General features: G+C 41.6%; 1 protein-coding gene across 1 annotated transcript; it reads left to right on the forward strand.

The window, feature by feature from the left end:
• The first annotated feature begins 643 nt into the window (after window positions 1-643).
• araf (A-Raf proto-oncogene, serine/threonine kinase) lies at window positions 644-19,260 on the forward strand. The gene is made up of 16 exons (XM_071402704.1): window positions 644-775; window positions 1,777-1,988; window positions 6,878-6,981; window positions 7,320-7,422; window positions 7,655-7,809; window positions 13,817-13,921; window positions 14,163-14,307; window positions 14,454-14,484; window positions 14,596-14,723; window positions 14,963-15,165; window positions 15,376-15,552; window positions 15,821-15,867; window positions 16,551-16,669; window positions 17,064-17,195; window positions 18,172-18,306; window positions 18,506-19,260. Exons 2-16 carry the CDS (start codon window positions 1,878-1,880, stop codon window positions 18,644-18,646), a joined length of 1,836 nt encoding a protein of 611 aa, XP_071258805.1. The 5' UTR covers window positions 644-775; window positions 1,777-1,877; the 3' UTR covers window positions 18,647-19,260.
• The last annotated feature ends 1,613 nt before the right edge of the window (window positions 19,261-20,873 follow it).

The raw sequence follows: 20,873 nt of genomic DNA on the forward strand, positions 1-20,873 counted from the left end.
GAAACGTTGATTTGAACCTTCTGACCAACTAGTGGATCAGGCGGTGTCCCACTGTCTGATTCATATCACGTGATTTCTGATGATTGTTCTCAATTATATCGACTGATTGGTTCTGTATGGGGTGATGGAAGTGGGTGAGAACCAAGAGCCTCCTAGGTTTTGTATTGAAGTCAATGCAACCAGAGGAGGACGAAAGCTAGCTGTCCTCCGGCTACGCCATGCTGCTACCCTACAGAGTGCAATGAAGCTACTGTAGACCTTCATTGCAAAACAGTGTGTTTTAATCAATTATTTAGCGACGTGAAAATATTTTGTATAGTTTTATCTAAAAATGATAACTTTGAAATGTTTCACTATTTTTAATTTTTTAATTCACTGAGGATGGTCCTCCCCTTCCTCCTCTGAGGAGCCTCCACTGACATTGAGGCCCTAACTCCATTTATGGTATGCAGCTGTTTTGCTTTTTGCTTCTTCTTTTTGTAGTTTAATTTGACACATTCTGATGTAACAATGGTTCCCCTGAACCATGAACGGTAAACTGAATCATCCACGTAATTTGTCTGTGTAGCATACTGTGACATGAATTTATACAATGTAATTTTTTGTTGTTGCTTGTAACACCCGCCCCTTTATGTATCGATTCTGTCATCCAATGAGCGAGTGTAAATGTGAGAATGGACCAATACAGAGCATGCATCACGGAGGTGTTCCGCTTTCCCAGAAATACTTGACAGATTCTACTTCAGATTGAGAGAATTCAAGATGGCTGCTTCAGGTAAGACTTTATTCCAAAAACCAAATATGCAATTAGTTGTTTATGAATGACTCGTTTTGCAGTGGTCTTTAATTGCCCAATATGAATAAAATAGTTGCTTATGCGTAAACAAGCTTTTCATTACTTGATAATGTCAGACCGCAAAAGTTGCAAGCTAACGCGCTACGTTAGCTCTGGCTTTACTAGCTAGCTTGCCATCTAGCTAACTAATCCCTTTCCGCCTCATGAAAGCGCTCACTCGAACGTGAAAAAACACCTGACAGGAATTAAGAAACTATTTATAATTTAGCCTCGTCGAAGCGGTATTGTCATTTCATCAAAATAATTATAAATGAATAGTAATCTAAAGTGGTTTACTGAGACAAACATGGCTTCCAAATTTTCGAAATGTCATATTGCTAAGCAGTCAAATCACACTATGCTAAACTAGGATACGTAAGTAGTTATCTTATTTGCTAGCTATAGCATTTGTAGATAGCTAATTACTTTGGGCTATGATGAGCCAACAACAGGGCTCTTACAATAACGTTACTGGTTAGTGCCATTTCGCATACACATGAAATGTTTCCAGCTCAGAGTAAAAGTGCAGCGAGACATAGTGTAACGTTAGCTAATGTTAGCTAGATGTCTAGGCTATGAAAAGTTGCCTATAAAGCTACTATAGCTGGTTAGCTAGTACATTTAGTTGACGTGTCAAAATAGTAATATTTTCATATGAGAAATAACGGTTGCTCGAATCATTGACAATTTACACCAGCTCACTTGTGTGGTGCAAACAACCCTAACAGTCAATGATTTTATTGTGAGCAGCTGGATTTTGGAATGTCAAAATGAGGCCTCTTCTGTTTATTTACCAGTTCTGTACACACACCAGTGTGGTATCATCCTAGCTAGTTGCAACATACTCTGTCGATCTAAGATCATGATTATGGGCACATTTGTTTCACTCGGTCATTGGCGTCAGATGGATTGTTGCTAATTAGTAGCACTGTTTGTCTCAGGTTCCAGGTAAGGGCTCACTCCCCCGGATCCCCAGTGCATGAAGTTCTCCTGTTGTTGAAGGATCTCAGTGCTGCCTCCCTTGCTCTTCTTGCCTGTCATTATGTCCTCAAACTCTTCCTCCTGCTCCTCCTCGGGAGAGACTAGTCCGGAGGACGTGCCCCGAGGTGGGGGCACCATCCGTGTCTTCCTCCCCAATCAACAGAGGACCGTGGTAAGACATTCAGAATAATCTCTTGGGGCCCTCACATTCAAGTACATTTTAATTATTTTCAACAGTAATATTTCACGACTTTTTAATGACTAGGCCCAACCCCTACGCAGCAGACAGTTAATGTTGTGCACCAGCTGGTGCCTAAGGCCCAGTTCCAATTTCTCATCTTGTCTCTCAAACATGAGAACCCATTAGGGTTGGGCGGTGTACCGTATATACAGTATCCCGGGGTGTTTTGAAATGCCCTAGATATGATTTTCCAAAACTATTTTTAAATACATTTTAATATTTGTATGTTTTAAATAATTACCTGCAGTCAACTTGTGCACTTGGTAATACACTATATATGCAAAAGAATGTGGACACCCCTTCAAATTAGTGGATTCAACTATTTCAGCCACACCCATTGTTGACAGGTGTATAAAATCGAGCACACAGCCATGCAATCTCCAAAGGCGAACATTGGCAGTAGAATGGTCTTACTGAAGAGCTCAGTGACTTTCAACGTGGCACTGTCATAGGATGCCACCTTTCCAACAAGTCAGTTCATCAAATGTCTGCCCTGCTAGAGCTGCCCCGGTCAACTGAAAGACTGTTATTGTGAAGAGGAAACGTCTAGGAACAACAACAGCTCAGCCAGGAAGTGGTAGGCCACACAAGCTCACAGAATGGGACGCTGAGTGCTGAAGCGCGTATCGTGTAAAATAATTCTGTTAGTCGAGAGCTTTTTGAAATGGGTTTCCATGGCTGGGCAGCCGCACACAAGCTTAAGATCACCATGTGCAATGCCAAGCGTCGCCTGGAGTGGTGTAAAGCTCGCCACAATTGGTCTCTGGAGCAGTGGAAATGCGTTCTCTGGCGTGATGAATCACGCTTCACTATTTGGCAGTCTGTAGGACGAATCTGCGTTTGGTGGATGCCAGGAGAACGCTACCTGCCCAAATGCATAGTGCCAACTGTAAAGTTTGGTGGAGGAGGAATAATGGTCTGGGGCTGTTTTTCATGGTTCGGGCTAGGCCCCTTAGTTTCAGTGAAGGGCAATTTTAACGCTACAGCATACAATGACATTTTATACTATTCTGTGCTTCCAACTTTGTGGCAACAGTGTGGGGAAGGCCCTTTCCTGTTTCAGCATGACAATGTCCCCCGTGCACAAAGTGAGGTCCATACAGAAATGGTTTGTCAAGATTGGTGTGGAAGAACTTGACTGGCCTGCACAGAAACCTGACCTCAACCCAATTGAACACCTTTGGGATTAATTGAAACGCTGACTGCGAGCCAGGCCTAATCGCCCAACATCAGTGCCCGACCTCACTAATGGTCTTGTTGCTGCGGGGACTTTCTTCCATTCAGCCATCTTCCAACATCTAGTGGAAAGCCTTCCCAGAAGATTGGAGGCTGTTATAGCTGCAAGGGGGGACCAACTCCATAATAATGCTCATGCCTTTGGAATGAGCAGGTGTCCACATACTTCTGGTCATGTAGTGTAGATAAAGCAGATCATGTTCATAATTTCGCCTGTTAGATTGTTTTATTATGAAGCTTACTGGTACTAGTTTCCCAAAACAGCTGGTTGAGCCATTCACATGTTTGTTTACAAAGAAACACAACGAGCAAAAACAGCAGCTTCGTGAGGGGAGTCACTCCTGCAGCACAACATAAGTGAGGTGATCAGGTTACACTTGTATGAAATTCACTACTGTTTGACAGATATTTATCTTATAAGTATTAACTAAGAGTAGCTAAATAACTTATTTCTAGCTAGGTTTTGCTAATATTAGGTAAGTGGCTAACGCTTGCAAGATCAAGCTTCTTTGTAACAGCAGCAGAGACAAATCCCTCCTGGATTAAGGTCCCTGCTGTCTAATATTTGTTTTGTGCGTTCTGCAAACTGCATTTTGATATACTTGCATAGCTGTATGAGCTGTGTCTGTCTTAAGGCCTTTTCTCACCAACTGCATTGTGATCTTTTCGTCCTACAGATTCTTATTTTTTATTTTTATTTCTCAGAGCAAGTCAAATAATTTCTGTATGATATTCAAAACTAGTCTACATTATAGGCTACATTGAGTTAGCATTATCCTATCATTTAAAATGACGAAGAAACGTTTCAGGGGGAGATATAGAGAGACAGCTATGAAGATGAAATTGACAATAGAAACTCATGCACGCAAGCAGTCCATAGCCTAATGATCAGCCATTGATACATTTTAGTGAAGCAATGGGTGGTTATTTTGACATCTTAATTTGAGCACATGATTTATCTAAATCTGTGCAACCACTTATTGATAAAGGTATATCTTTTTTTGCCTCTTTGGGTTGCCTGTAGCACAGGTGGTCGCAAAGATTCACTTTAGCAGGCCTATAATATATTAAGCAGGCATAATGTGGCTATGGAATCTAGTGAAAACCAGAAGGGAGGCAAAAGAAGATGAAGTGAATGAGTTTTTGTTAGCGAGGGAGACGTAGTGAATTAATGACGTTTTTGGTGACAGTCTGCTTTGAAATCAGCATATTCCGTTGTAAACTAACAAGGAAAGGTAGCCTATAATTCAAGCTGGAAGCTACCTGTATCGTGTTGCATTGTAAAAGTGTTTTAGCCTGTGTGGATATACATTTTTTACGAACAGTAATGAACCGTTTCAATGTTTACATACTGTGTTGCATTATTCAAGTGTGTTAGCTTCTGTCCAGCATGAGTGGGGACTGGGAGCTAATGCTGCCCAGACAGCAATAGCAATGAATAAGTGGAGCAGGTACTTTGCTCATCGCGCTACAAAGGGGCTACGCTGATACAGACTTGATCCTCACAATCACGTGAGACACATTTGACAATTACTGAACGTAACAAAATTCTAGTTCCAACAGTTTTTTGGGGGGGTTGAATTGAAAAAGTACCGATGTTTCCAGATATCATGCAACATTATTATATTGGCAAGAGCAACGTGTAGCTCTGGTGTGATGTGATCACATTAGCTAAATTGATACATTGCTGTACTGATGCATTGCAAATGTAAAAAAAAAACAGGCAGAGAGAAATTCAGTAATTCACACAACAAACCCACAGTCAGTGGCAGTGTCCCAGATAACAATCTCTATTGGTCAAAAGCTTATCTTCGCATGTGAAAATACTCAAAAAGCAAACATGTTCCACATAAATAATTGGCGGATTGCCAGGACGATATTTCTCAATTGGCAATGAACAGTGTCATAAACAAAACATATGCTGGTATATGAGACTTGTTGAGAAAGTGTCTTTAGTAGTAAATGTTTGCATGCACTTATCATTTGCCTAGAATCCGTTATGGGGATTCATCGCTATTTGTAAGAATTTTGTTTGTTTTCTGTTAAGTGAACAGAGCCAGTTTACGTTTGAAAAGAATTGCTCCCCTACCTGTAATACTGTATATCCCGGGATGGCAGATAATGAAGGTATGGAAATTTGCATACCGACCAACCCTAGAACCTATTGGGGCAGAAGCCGTGAGTTGTTTTTAATTTGGATGGCCAGATGGCTAGCGACAATGACCAGAAACTGTCATGTGGGGAGTTGAGAGTGGCTTTTGATACCATGTCTTGTTTTGACTGTTTTCATGTCAATGCTAAAATTCGCTAGCTAGCTAACCAACAACTGTAACGATGTACACTACATTACCAAAAGTCTGGCACGTCGAACATCTCATTCCAAAATCATGGGCGTTTAATATGGAGTCAGTCCCCCCTTTGTTGCAATAACAGGTAAAGCTTTCCACTTGATGTTGGATTTGCTTCCATTCAGCCACAAGCATTATTGAGGTCGGGCACTGATGTTGGGCGATTACGCCTGGCTTGCAGTCGGCATTCCAATTCATCCCAAAGGTGTTCGATGGGGTTGAGGTCAGGGCTCTGTGCAGGCCAGTCAAGTTCTTTCACACAGATCTCGACAAACCATTTCTGTATGGACCTCGCTTTGTGCATGGGGGACATTGTCATGTTGAAACAGGAAAGGGCCTTCTCCAAACTGTTGCCATGAAGTTGGAAGCACAGAATTGTATAGAATGTCATTGTATGCTGTAACATTAAGATTTCACTTCACTGGAACTAAGGGGCCTAGCCCGAACCATGAAAAACAGCCCCAGACCATTATTCCTCCTCCAGCAAACTTTACAGTTGGCACTATGCATTTGGGCAGGTAGCGTTGTCCTGGTATCCACCAAACCCAGATTAGTCCATCAGACTGCCAGATGGTGAAGCGTGACTATCACTCCAAAGAACGCGTTTCCACTTCTCCAGAATCCAATGGTGGCGAGCTTTACACCACTCCAGCCGACCCATTTCATGGGTTTCCATTTGACGAACTGAATTGTTGGAAAGGTGGCATCCTATGACGGTGCCACGTTGAAAGTCACTGAGCTCTTCAATAAGGCCATTCTACTGCCAATGTTTGTCTATGGAGATTGCATGGTGGTGTGCTCGATTTTTATACACCTGTCAGCAACGGATGTGGCTAGAATAGCAGAATCCACTCATTTGAAGGGGTGTTCACATACTTTTGTGTGTAAGTGTGAGTATGTATATATATATATATGTGTGTGTGTATTTTAGAGAAGTGCTCATTGTGCAAATGTATTTGTTTTCAATAAACATTGGAGACAAAATATAATTTACATGTCAACGATCTAAGCCAACCCTGTCTGTTTAGACCCATATTTGCGCACGCATCGGTTTTGTTGCTTAACAACCAACTGTCTACGTGACTTACAAAATTTCATAACTCTAAATGGTTTTTAGTGTTGTATTTTATCACGTGAAAGTAGTTATTTCTCTGACACAAGCAGCCACGTTCACATGCTGAACTAGCTTTCATAAAACTCTTATTTTGTTCAAACATCTACTATTTGTGTCTGCAGGTGAATGTTCGCCCTGGGCAGACCGTTTATGACAGTTTGGATAAAGCCCTTAAAGTAAGGGGCCTGAGCCAGGACTGTTGCGCTGTGTTTCGACTCCTAGAAGGGTAAGTGTCTGTCGTAGCCCATATGGCTCTGGTCAAAAGTAGTGCGCTATATAAGGAACAGGGTGCCATTTGTGACTCAGACATATTGTCAGTGTCATACTTTATGAACGGTTAACTAAACTGGCAGCCTGATTTGATTCCTTTTGGGTCACTCCACCTTTAACCTGATTTATAACACAATTTTTACGTTTTTTTGCTCAAACAATATTTCTTAACTTTCTATGTACAACCCCAGAATACATTTTTAGCAACTTTGTCTTTCATGGCAATACAGTTTTCTGATTCAGTTTTGTTCTCCCCATTTCCTTTGTCTTTTTATCCACCACCCCCTCCTGCAGTCGCAAGAGACTAACTGATTGGAACACTGACATCACCCCACTGGTAGGAGAAGAGCTGCTGGTAGAGGTGTTGGATGATGTCCCCCTCACCATGCATAACTTTGTAAGTAGCTCTTGTGATTGTTTCACTCTGTGTTCGTGTATTGTATGGCAACACCTCTTTTTCCAGTAGTGGTTACCACCACCACGTTTAATGAATGTGCTTGTTAGAATACTGGACCTTTCACTACTTTGCCACAAACCCTCGCCTCACTTTCCTTCTTAAATACTGCCCTATTGCTTCAATTGAAATGTCTGAAAAATACACACCATATTTAAAGTAATTTGTATTCCAGGTACGAAAAACCTTCTTTAAGTTGGCCTATTGTGACTTCTGTCACAAGTTTCTGTTCAACGGCTTCAGATGTCAGACATGCGGCTACAAGTTTCACCAGCACTGCAGCAGCAAAGTCCCCACTGTGTGTGTGGACATGGACACTATAACAAAACGGTGAGTGTCGAGGACATGGAGACGGAACAGGGATACTGTCCTAGATTGTATGAGTCAATAGCGTGGTGAGTCTCCAGTACATTGTGATAAAAGGTTTAAAATCCCACAATGTTCTTGATTTAATTTTGTTGTGCTTTTCACAGGGTGTCCACGGGTTATTAAGAAGTCTTATATAAAAATTTTTGATTTAGAGGTCTTACATCTTAAAATGTCTTAAATCCCATTGTCAAAGGTCTTAAAAAATGCGAAGGAGACGATTACAGTGTTTCCGTTATATTGTGCCGCTGCTTAATTGTTGCCACCACGAAAAATAAACAAAATTAAATAATCAAATACTGTAAGTGCAATTTCAAGATGTTCAAGAGCTATCCACATGTGCGCCTGTGTGTGTGCACGGCACGTGTGAGTCGGGCTGTTGCCAGAGCAGAGCAAGGTAGCCTATACAGTCGTGGCCAAAAGTTTTGAGAATGACACAAATATACATTTTCACAAAGTCTGCTGCCTCAGTTTGTATGATGGCAATTTGCATATACTCCTGAATGTTATGAAGAGTGATCAGATGAATTGCAATGAATTGCAAAGTCCCTCTTTGCCTTGCAAATTAACTGAATCCCAAATAAACATTTCCAATGCATTTCAGCCCTGCCACAAAAGGACCAGCTGACATGTCAGTGATTCTCTCATTAACTTCTTATGGCTGCATCCTGCTACCGGGATCGATATGACAACAGCCAGTCGAAGTGCAGGGCGCCAAATTCAAACAACAGAAATCTCATAATTAAAATTCCTCAAACATACATGTGTCTTATATCATTTAAAAGGTCATCTTGTTGTTAATCCCACCAAAGTGTCCGATTTCAGATATGATTTTTAGCGAAAGCACTACAAACGATTATGTTAGGTCACCACCAAACCACAATAAGCACAGCCATTTTTCCAGCGAAAGATAGCTTTCACAAAAAGCAGAAATAGAGAGAAAATTAATCACTAACCTTTTATCTTCATCTGATGACACTCATAGGACTTCATGTTACACAATAAATACATGCATGTTTTGTTTGATAAAGTTCATATTTATAACAAAAAATCTGAGTTTACATTGACGCGTTACATTCACTAGTTCCAAAAACATCAAGTGATTTTGCATTGCCGCATCGTTTCACCAGAAATACTCATCATAAATGTAGATGATAATATAAGTTATACACATGGAATTATAGATATACCTCTCCTTAATGCAACCGTTGTCAGATTTCCAAAAAACTTTATGGAAAAAGCAAATCATGCAATAATCTGAGACGGAGCTGAGAAACAATAGCCAAATTCGGGGTTGTTGGGGTCAACAGAAACCAGAATAACATGATAAATGTTTCTTTACCTTTGATGAAATTCATCAGAATGCAGTCCTAGGAATCCCAGGTCCACAATAAATGCTTGATTTGTTCGATAATGTCTGTTATTTATGTCCAATTAGCTACTTTGGTTAGCGCTTTTGGTGAACAATTCCAAAGTCAGAAAGCGCGACCACTATAACGTGACGAAATGTCCAAAAGTTCCGTAACAGTCAGTAGAAACATGTCAAACGATGTACTGAATCAATCTTTAGAATGTTGTTAACATACATCTTGAATAACGTTCCAACCGGAGAATTAGATTGACTTCAGTTGAGCGATGGAACGGCGATGCCTATCACATGAACGCGCGCGTTCAATGCGTGGTCACCTCATGGCAGTGATTACTCATTCCTGTCTCCTTCGGCCCCCCTTCACATTAGAGTCATCAGACAAAGTTCTATTGACTGTTGACATCTAGTGGAAGCCTTAGGTAGTGAAAACTCATCAATATCTCGCTGTAATTTCAATGAGAGCTTGGTTGAAAATCTGCCACCAAAAATTCAAACAGGAAGTGGAACTTCTCAGGTTTTTGCCTGCCATATGAGTTCTGTTATACTCACAGACATAATTCAAACAGTTTTAGAAACTTCAGATTGTTTTCTATCCAATACGAATAATAATATGCATATATTAGCAACTGGGACTGAGGAGCAGGCAGTTTACTATGGGCACCTCTTTGCACCTTTCATCCAAGCTACTCAATACTGCCCCTGCCGCCATAAGAAGTTAACACAGGTGTGAGTGTTGACGAGGACAAGGCTGGAGATCACTGTCATGCTGATTTGAGTTCAAATAACAGATTGGAAGCTTCAAAAGGAGGGTGGTGCTTGGAATCAATGTTCTTCCTCTGTCAATCATGGTTACCTGCAAGGAAACACATGCTGTCATCATTGCTTTGCACAAAAAAGGGCTTCACAGGCAAGGATATTGCTGCCAGTAAGATTGCACCTAAATCAACCATTTATCGGATCATCAAGAACTTCAAGGAGAGAGCGGTTCAATTGTTGTTGAAGAAGGCTTCAGGGCGCCCAACAAAGTCCAGCAAGCGCCAGGACCATCTCCTAAAGTTGATTCAGCTGTGAGATTGGGGCACCACCAGTACAGAGCTTGCTCAGCAATGGCAGCAGGCAGGTGTGAGTGCATCTGCATGCACAGTGAGGCGAAGACTTTTGGAGGATGGCCTGGTGTCAAGAAGGGCAGCAAAGAAGCCACTTCTCTCCAGGAAAAACATCAGGGACAGACTGATGTTCTGCAAAAGGTACAGGGATTGGACTGCTGAGGACTGGGGTAAAGTCATTTTCTCTGAATCCCATTTCCGATTGTTTGGGGCATCCGGAAAAAAGCTTGTCCGGCGAAGACAAGTTGAGCACTACCATCAGTCCTGTGTCATGCCAACAGTAAAGCACCCTGAGACCATTCATGTGTGGGGTTGCTTCTCAGCCAAGGGAGTGGGCTTACTCAAAATTTTGCCTAAGAACAAAGCCATGAATAAAGAATGGTACCAACACATCCTCCGAGAGCAACTTCTCCCAACCATCTAGGAACAGTTTGGTGACAAACAATGCCTTTTCCAGCATGATGGAGCACCTTGCCATAAGGCAAAAGTGATAACTAAGTGGCTCGGGGAACAAAACATCGATATTTTGGGTCCATGGCCAGGAAACTCCCCAGACCTTAATCCCATTGAGAACTTGTGGTCAATCCTCAAGAGGTGGGTGGACAAACAAAAACCCACAAATTCTGACAAACTCCAAGCATTGATTATGCAAGAATGGGCTGCCATCAGTCAGGATGTGGCCCAAAAGTTAATTGACAGCATGCCAGGGCGGATTGCAGAGGTCTTCAAAAAGAAGGGTCAACACTGCAAATATTGACTCTTTGAATCAACTTCATATAATTGTCAATAAAAGCCTTTGACACGTATGAAATGCTTGTAATTATACTTCAGTATTCCATAGTAACATCTGACAAAAATATCTAAAGACACTGAAGCAGCAAACTTTGGAAATTAATATTTGTGTCATTCTCAACTTTTGGCCACGACTGTACAGTTTGATAGACAACATTAACTAAAGCTGGGATGATAAACTGTCCTCTTACCAATGCAATGTTTTTTTATGTCGGTGATTAGGCTACACAACGTTCCTGGTGATTTTTTTGGGGTTCTAAAACCATTTTTGGAGAACAGTAATGTGCATTAGCCTGCTTCCTGCAATGAAAGCAAATCAAATTTTATTTGTCACATGCACCGAATACAACAGGTGTAGTAGACCTTACAGTGAAATGCTTACTTACAAGCCCTTAACCAACAATGCAGTTTTTTTTTTAAATACCTTAAAAGTAACAAATTTAAAGTAAAAATAATTAAAGAGCAGCTGTAAAATAACAATAGCGAGGCAATGTACAAGGGGGTACCGGTACAGAGTTAATGTGCGGGGGCACCGGTTAGTCGTGGTAATTGAGGTAATCTGTACATGTAGGTAGAGTTATAGCATCTGCCCTATCCCTGTTTTTCTGGTGAAGAGAGATTAATTCTGATAAGCGTGATGTAGTGCACGATATATTCGATTTTTCGTTCAATGTGTTTCCATCGTACCTTCAACTCTAGCGATACTTTTGTCACAAACTGTTGCGTTAAATAGCAAATGTGCCCACTCTGGTCTTGGCACGTGCTCTCTAGCCAACAGCTTGCGGGTAGGCTAGTCTACATGAGATAATTATGGATAAGAGCGAGAACATTTTTATTTGTCAAACTGCAGTCAAGCATCAATCATCATATCACTGGAATATAACACCTTAGAAATTTTATGGAAAGGAGCTTCAAGCTCACCATGCACTTTCACCACCCTGTGAAGTTCATTAACTTATTTAATCTGTAGCCTAATAAATTGCATAGTTTTCCAAGTCATAGTGGGAGGACCACACACACCAAATCATCACGTCACTCCGTGTTTCATTCGATATGATGGTTATTATATCAGTATTTGTGCTTACACCACAATTTGGCGCATAATACATTTTACAGACACCAAAAGATCCCACCGTGTCGAACGAACAAATGATCTGTCGGCATTTATAAAATTGTACCGAACCTACCTGTTTTCATCAAACCTGTCATGATTTATTTTTATTCAGTGTGATTTTACTCGCATAAAAACTGGATGGAAACGTGGTTATCCAGGCTATCCAGTGAATACATCAAGTAGCCGACAGTGCATTCGGAAAGTATTCAGACCCCTTGACTTTTTCCACATTTTGTTACGTTACAGGCTTATTCTAAAATGGATTTAATTGTTTTTTTCCTCATCAATCTACACACAATACCTTATAATGACAAAGCAAAAGCAGGTTTCTAAAATAAGGCTGTAATGTAACAAAATGTAGAAAAAGTCAAGGGGCCTGAATACTTTCCGAATGCACTGTATATAGGCCTACCAATAATACGTTTTGTTAGGATATTTACATTTACCGTTAGATTAATTGCATGGCTAAAGCAATCTTTTCATATTTAGAGTTAGCAATCTAGCTAATGTGTTTTGAGTTCCCACTTCCTCAGGTTGTAAATGATGTAGCATAGGATATAGCCTAGGACAATATACATAAACACATGCAGGCAAATTAATCTCTAAAGAGACGGAAATATATCTGATTATTTTGAATAGCCATCATGTATTCCCTGAGCATGTTAGCTATTTCATCTAACTTCTTTCAGGTCTTACTTGGCACTGGAAAAAGTATGTCTAGAGCATCCTGCTTAGCTACCTTGCCTCAAAGTATAGGCATTTGATACATGATTCACTGAATGAGTTTTTTTGGGGGGTGACTTTTTGGGTGTAGGCTTATGGTCTAATGTTATAGAATAATACCTCCGGGAGAGCTACTGTGTGTGTAGACTTTGCTTCCAGCCCACTATAACACACAAGATTCTACAAATCCACTGCTCAACAGGACCTTGTTAAGCTGGTCAAGGTGTGATCAAAAGCCTGCATATCCAGTGGCCAAGCTCTAAAGATGGAGAGCACATATGTTTTCTACAGTAACAGTGCTGTATATTTGACTTTAAGGCATTTTTTTCCCACAGTTATGGTATTGAGTATGATTATACTAAGCTAGTATTGATATCGAAGCCAAAATTCGAAACCTAGTTTGATCTAGCTAATGATTAGCCCACCAGGCTAGCCTAAACAAATGCAGATGGGGCACCCCATGCTTCAGCCATGTATAGCCTAGCCAGTAGCTACTATGCTACTACATCTGTCAGGCTCATTGCTAAGAAAGCACACCTGCCTGATAATATGAGCCATGTAGGCTATAGCCTTTCAATGGGCTAGCACTAAAAATAGTACTTTTTTACCTACATGGGCTCATTTCTGGAGGAGAATATTAGCATGCGTGTTGCATGCAGACCTCAGAATTGGCATTAAATTGAATTCCAAGTGGCATTAAGGTATTTTAAAAAGTCTTGAATTCAACTTCATGGAACCTGCAGATACCCTGTTTTCACAAGGTCACTCATGTCACTTCATATTTGTTGTACTGTTAGCATTGTGTGACTGGAACAGTGCTCCTCACCACTTGTTTACCCTCTTGTGTGTACTGTACCTTGTTTCCAGGTGCACACCTAATCCTTGCCCAGATGAGTACCCTCAGATATCCATACTGTTGCCAGACAACTCCATATCCCAGAGCGACATAGCCTTAACCCCGGATCCTTCTGGGTAAGTGGATCTGAACCGTAGTCAAATGCATCCCAAATGGTACCCTATTCCTTATATAGTGCACTACTAGTCCCATAGGGCTCTGGTCAGTAGTAGTGCGCTATAAAGGGAATAGAGTGCCATGTGGGATGCAAGTCCCAGTCTAGGAACCATATGGTATTGGTGCCCCTCAAATGGATAACGGTAACTCTTCAAAAATGAACCTTAACCTGTACTGTTGTGCTCCTATGTTTTCATATAGGCACGGACTACTGTCCCCAACCTCGGCCTTCCGGTTCCCTCTGCCAGGTGGAGATGGTCAGTCCCTACAGAGGCATCGGTCCACCTCCACCCCCAACGTCCACATGGTCAGCACCGTGGGCCCTGCCGGTGTCAGCATCATAGAGGTGAGACAGTCACACCCACAATGTAGGGCCTGGTATTACACGCCAGGATTTACTATACAATGCAATTTCAGCAGTCCATTTATTACAGCTCATTTATCATCATTGGACGTTAGTGGTTATGCTAAGTTTTTTTGTTCTCTTTTTAGGATGCGTTAAAAATACAAAACAATACAATGGGTGAGATTTTAAAATGATCAGATTTATTTATTTGAGATTACTATTATTGAGATTATTCGCCCCTTGCAAGTGTTTTAATAACTTGCTCATTTGGTATTGTATTATATACAGTTCCTGAACCATCACCCAAACCCTCTACCAGCCCGCCCTCCCTGGGCTCCCCTGGCAGGAGACCCCCCAAATCCCCCTCAGAGCACAAGGAGCGCAAGCCCTCCTCATCTGACGACAAAAAGAAAGTGGTAAGTAGAAATTAGATATGCTGGCGGTACTAAAAGGCTTCTATGGAATGAGATTTTCATCTGGGGAAAGACCCAAAAATGTAAAGGTGACGGCATCAACGGTTGTTCCAGTCTTTTTTTGGAGATGCCATCACCTTTTTTAGAAAGTGATGTCCGGGACTCTGAGCCCATGGTGTTTGCTGTTAATTAGTGATGGGGATGTTGTTGAAAATAGTGTTGAGTATAGGTTTGTGTTTTAGCACCGTGGCGGCTATAGAGACTCAAGTTACTACTGGGAGGTCCACTCGCGAGAAGTCAACATCCAGAAAAGGATAGGTGCAGGCTCCTTCGGGACTGTCTTCAAGGGCAAGTGGCACGGAGACGTGGCCATCAAGATCCTCAAAGTGACAGAGCCAACACCTGAGCAGTTGCAAGCCTTTAAAAATGAAATGCAAGTGCTACGGTGAGTAGCTGCCCTCTTCTTGTTACATTGACAAATTAATGAATGCTATTTTTATCAGGTCCTGGTATACCGGTATGTACATTACTCAATGACGGTGCTGTACCGGAATGTGGTGGATTGAGGAAACATGCAGTTTTAGGTGTGATATTGAGAGTTATGCAGTGTGTGTTGTGACTAATATTGCTCCATGGTGGGTTCCCTCCCCTGCAGAAAGACACGCCACGTCAACATTCTGCTGTTCATGGGCTTCATGACTAAGCCTAATTTTGCCATCATCACACAGTGGTGTGAGGGCAGCAGCCTGTACCGCCATCTGCACGTCTCTGAGACCAAGTTTGAGACCATGCGTCGCATCGACGTGGCCAGGCAGACAGCACAGGGCATGGAGTAAGGCTGCAGCTCTTTGCACACCGTTATTAAAGGGGAAATCTGGAATTTGTACATCTATTTTTGAACTTTTAAATTCTTGATTCGTAGCAATGGATTCTTGAATATAACTTAGAAATGCCTCATGAGCTGGGTTCAACTATCTTTTTCGTCACAACACGTGGTGCTTTTTAGCTGAAAAGTAACAGATCTGTAGTTTTTTTTAGCTTGACTGCTTTGGTATATTCAATTTTAAATAACATTAGTCTTTTTCCCCCTTTTTTTTCAGTTATCTTCATGCCAAGAATATAATTCATCGAGACCTGAAATCAAACAGTATCCTTTCTTGAGCTGGGCTTTTCTCTCTGAAGATTAATACCATTATATGGATAAGAAGGCCCTGATCCTAGATCAGCAGTCATACTCTTACGACGGTTTATGAATATTGTCAGTGGTGAGGCTCTGTCAGAGCTTCCTTTACCTAGTGTAGGCCTTTGTGGTGGACCAGAAACTTAGTTGGCAGCCAATAAAGAATAACCACAGAAGTATTTTTAAACACCCCTTTTATTTTGTGTTTCTTTCAGTTCAGAGCTGTGCTAACCACTAATATTCATGTTTTTATAGTGTGCCACTGTGTGACAGTTGTGAAATCTATGCATCATGATTTGAGTGTTTTATGTTGCTTGGTGTGAGCCTGTTTGGCTTCAAACTGTGTCACAGCATCTCCTCTTCTTCCTCTTTTAAAGGCTAAGTAGAATGTGTTACATCAGGCTTTCTAGCAGATCCATGGAGATGTATTAGAACAAATTGATCTAACTCTCGTGTTTGTCACACTTCAACATAAAATGGATCAAATGTTTGTCAGCCCCATCAGAGAAAGATATTTTGTGTCCAAGTCTAGATCACCTTTGTAGAATGTTATCAATTTCACGTCTATTTAGATGTGTGATTGATTGGCTTTTCCAAATGTATACACCTACCAACCTACTTGCTGCCATGTTCCTGAGCTCTGTTGTCAGACATCTTCCTCCATGAGGGCTGGACTGTGAAGATCGGGGACTTTGGGCTGGCAACGGTGAAGTCTCGATGGAGTGGCTCTGAGCAGGTAGAACAGCCCAGCGGCTCCATTCTGTGGATGGTAAGTTACTGGCACTCCTGGGTCGTATTCATTACGGCACACTGTAGCAAACCATTTTGCAATGGAAAACGTTTTGCAACAAATTCAGGTAGTCCCTACCTGTTTCGGTCCGTTGTCTTCCATTTGGTGTCTAGGGAGTACAACCTAGATATCACTGTCTGGTATTGCGTGTAGCGTCATTTCACATCAACTGTCAATCTACATTTAGCCATGTGATTTTTTTATGTCTTGTGAGTGTTCTAGACTTTCAAGGGGTAGCATTTCTCTTGTGTGATATTATATTATTTTGGTATAAAGAAAACCGTTGTAACATCAGCTAGAAAAGGGACATTTTCTCAAAGGAAATATCTGCTTACGTCAGCTGTCCAATGATGTGTGTGTGTTTCCGTTGTAGGCTCCTGAGGTGATCCGGATGCAGGACGCCAACCCTTACACGTTCCAGTCAGACGTGTACGGCTACGGGGTGGTGCTGTTTGAGCTGATGTCGGGGACTCTGCCTTATTCCCAGATTAACAACCGAGACCAGGTGAGATAATGTTTTTTTTTTTTTTACAAGTTGCAGCTTCAAGGACACATACTTACAATGAAATTATTAAATATGTAAGTATTACAAGTTTACAAACCACCATAAATATAACACTTGCTGAGAGGAGGATAGGAACTGTTTGACTCTTAGTATATGCACTACCGTTCAAAAGTTTGGGGTCACTTAGAAATGTCCTTGTTTTTGAAAGGAAAGCAAATTTTTTCGTCCATTTTTAAAATAACATCAAATTGATCAGAAATACAGTGTATACATTGTTAATGTTGTAAATGACTATTGTAGCTGGAAACGGCTGATTTTGAATGGAATATCTACATTTATCAGCAACCATCACTCCTGTGTTCCAATGGCACGTTGTGTTAGCTGATCCAAGTTTATCATTTAAAAAGGCTAATTGATCATTAGAAAACACTTTTGCAATTATGGTTAGCACAGCTGAAAACTATTGTCCTGATTAGAGGGCCTGTAATTGAACCCACAAATGCTGATGCTCCAGATACTCAACTAGTCTAAAGAAGGCCAGTTTTATTGCTTCTTTAATTAGAACAACAGTTTTCAGCTGTGCTAACCATAATTGCAAAAGTGTTTTCTAATGATCAATTAGCCTTTTTAAATGATAAACTTGGATTAACGAACACAGGAGTGATGGTTGCTGACAATGGGCCTCTGTACGCCTATGTAGATATTCCATTCAAAATCAGCTGTTTCCAGCTACAATAGTCCTTTACAACATTAACAATGTCTAAACTCTATTTCTGATCAATTTTATGTTATTTTAATGGACAAAACGTGCTTTTCTTTCAAAAACAAGGTCATTTCTTTGTGACGGTAGTGTATCTGAAGGGTGCAGCTAACATGCATGCTATGTAAGATAATTCACGTTAAAACCTCTCATGCATAAAAAAACACGATACTGCTGTACTGTATATCGTGTTTACCAACCTGTCTTTCTTCTCAGATACTCTTTATGGTTGGGCGTGGCTACTTGTCTCCAGACCTCAGTTTGCTGTCCAGTAGCTCACCCAAGTCCATGAAGAGGCTCATCATTGACTGCCTGAAGTTCAAACGTGATGAGAGGCCCCTCTTTCCACAGGTGAGAGAGCACTGCCAAAGCATTTGTTGTGTGCTTGGTTTATCATAGTCAGCAACAAGAGGGTCTTTTACTTATTCCTCTCTTTACTTACTGTTCTCTTATTGTCTTATTTTATGCATGTCGGCCTCCTTGGTTTTTGCTGTTTATGAGCAGGAGTACATTTCCCAATTTATACAATGTTTGTTTTGTTTCGCCCCAGATCATGTTAGGCATTGAGCAGGTCCAGGACCTGTTGCCAAAAATTGAGCGGAGTGCCTCAGAGCCCTCCCTCCACCGGGCTGTCCATGCGGAGGAACTGAACCCACTCCTGTTCCACACCACTCGGCTGATGCCCCTGTGAGCTCTGCCAAGCCAGGCCCAGGAGTTGTCTGTCCTTCTGTCTGAGGGAAGAGACCATCACCACTGACGCCAGCGCTGGCTGCATTACTCCCATGAGAGCGAGTCCACAGACAGCTGCCCATCTAAACACCCCCAGAACTGTGTCCCAAATGGCACTCTTCCCTCCATAGTGCACTACTTTTGACCTGGGCCCTATGGGCCCCGGTCAAGGTAATGCAGTATAAGGTGAATCGGCTGCTGTTTGGGACGTAACCCAGCATTCCCCTTCCTCTGGCACTGGTTGGGGCTCCTACAGACAACACCACCACCACCAAATGTAACCCCTCCTCACGCCGACACTCTACAGCACAACCCCCTGAGCCCTCAGACTCTCCCTACTACACATCAGAACCACACAGCTCCCCTCCCTCTCCCCCTGCTCACAGGCCTAGACACACTGGAACACATGCTGGCCTAGCCAGGTCAGAACCCCTACATTCCTATACTGTCACTCTACTGGCCAGGCCAGGTCAGAACCCCTACATTCCTATACTGTCACTCTACTGGCCAGGCCAGGTCAGAACCCCTACATTCCTATACTGTCACTCTACTGGCCAGGCCATGTCAGAACCCCTACATTCCTATACTGGCCTGGCTATGTATTTCTCAAGGCTGCTTTTAAGTGCGGGACGCCAGACTTTGTAGTCGTGTCATAATGACGTCAGTGTTTTGCGCTTTTGAGTGCAAACGATGAAAGAGAAATGCTTACAGAACAACAATGGCATGCACAGAAGATGACTTTCACTTGGTTGTTGTGACCATATTTTAAGTTATTGGTCCTTTTGGTCCCATAATGTTTTGGTTAATCATAGTGTCGTCGTGCAGTCTTAGGATATGACCATGAATAAGCTGCTATACAACATGGATTTGAAATGCCACTGTCGAAGACAAGCAGTTTGGGACTCAAGTTAACGGCGGCATCAAATGTGTACGGCACCATTTTAATAGACACAGCAGGGTCGTATTTATTAGTGCACACCAAAGCAAAACTTTTTGCAACGGAAATACGAAAACAAGAGCTTCTTATTGGACATGGTTAGGTAGTCCCTCCCTGTTTCAGTCCATTTTCTTTCATTTGGTGCCTAGTTAATATGACCCAGACCCGTATAAACCTTTGCATTGTTTCCAGTGAATACATAGGCTAGTTTAGCCCAGAGGCCTTCTGTATGGCCTGAAACCTGTAGTCTTAACAAGTAAAGAGTATTCTCAATGCTTTACATGCTTAAAGTCAGCTTGACTCTACATTGCACCGTGGACAAGCACGTGTGCTAGCAAATCTGGTTGAAACAAGCTGCCTTACTTATATGTAGTTGCTTTTTGCTCATTGTGACACATGAAGCTTACTCATTATCAATCACGTGACACCTAGTTTATTTGAATCCTGCTTTCAATATAACTTTTATGGGGGTATAATAACTTGAAAATGTCAATGTTTGGAACGTTTGTTTTCTTAATTCCTGATTGTATTAGCTTTTACACTTTGACTGGCCTTTAGGAAATGGTAGCCTTTAACTTAAATGAATGACTTCTCCTCTTCCTGCTTTCAATTGCTGTTGATAGTGGGTTGCTACTTCAATTGAGTGTTGTACCTAGTGAAAGATGGTTGCTTGCTTGCTTGGTATTAACAGTGATTAGCCTATTGCCCTCAGACTCAACTCTGGACCCCGAAGCCAGTTCCACTGTTTGTTTTTTTCATTGTTCCCCTCTAATCAGGGACTGATTTAGACCCGGGACACCAGGTGGGTGTAATTAAGGTAGGACAGAAAAACAGCAGGCTCCGGGACGTAGGGTAAGAGTTGAATACCCCGGGCCTATTGGTTTCCTCCTCCTTTCAGTGAAAGTGCATTGATGGTTATTTTGAGTGAGGCTTTTTCAATTGATACTAAGTAGATTGCTCCATGGTGCAACTGGGATGGGATGACTGTTATTTGTTGTTGCGTACTGGTTACAACGAGGGGCAGATTTGAATCATCAATGGTAACTTGTTATTTTTTGTGTCATGCTTAATTTGAACTAATCGTAACTGTGATTTTAACCCATAAGGGGTCTGTTTTTGGTCTTATGTATGCTGGAAATGGCTTGGACAGTAGAGGGCGTGATTTCGTAATACTGTATTTGACACGATCAATTTAAATTAGTGCAGAGTGTATTGTGGGGTGATGGTTACTGAACAAACAATAACTGACTTG

Source organism: Salvelinus alpinus, chromosome 5 (genome assembly GCF_045679555.1).
Source record: "Salvelinus alpinus chromosome 5, SLU_Salpinus.1, whole genome shotgun sequence".
NCBI lineage: Eukaryota > Metazoa > Chordata > Actinopteri > Salmoniformes > Salmonidae > Salvelinus > Salvelinus alpinus.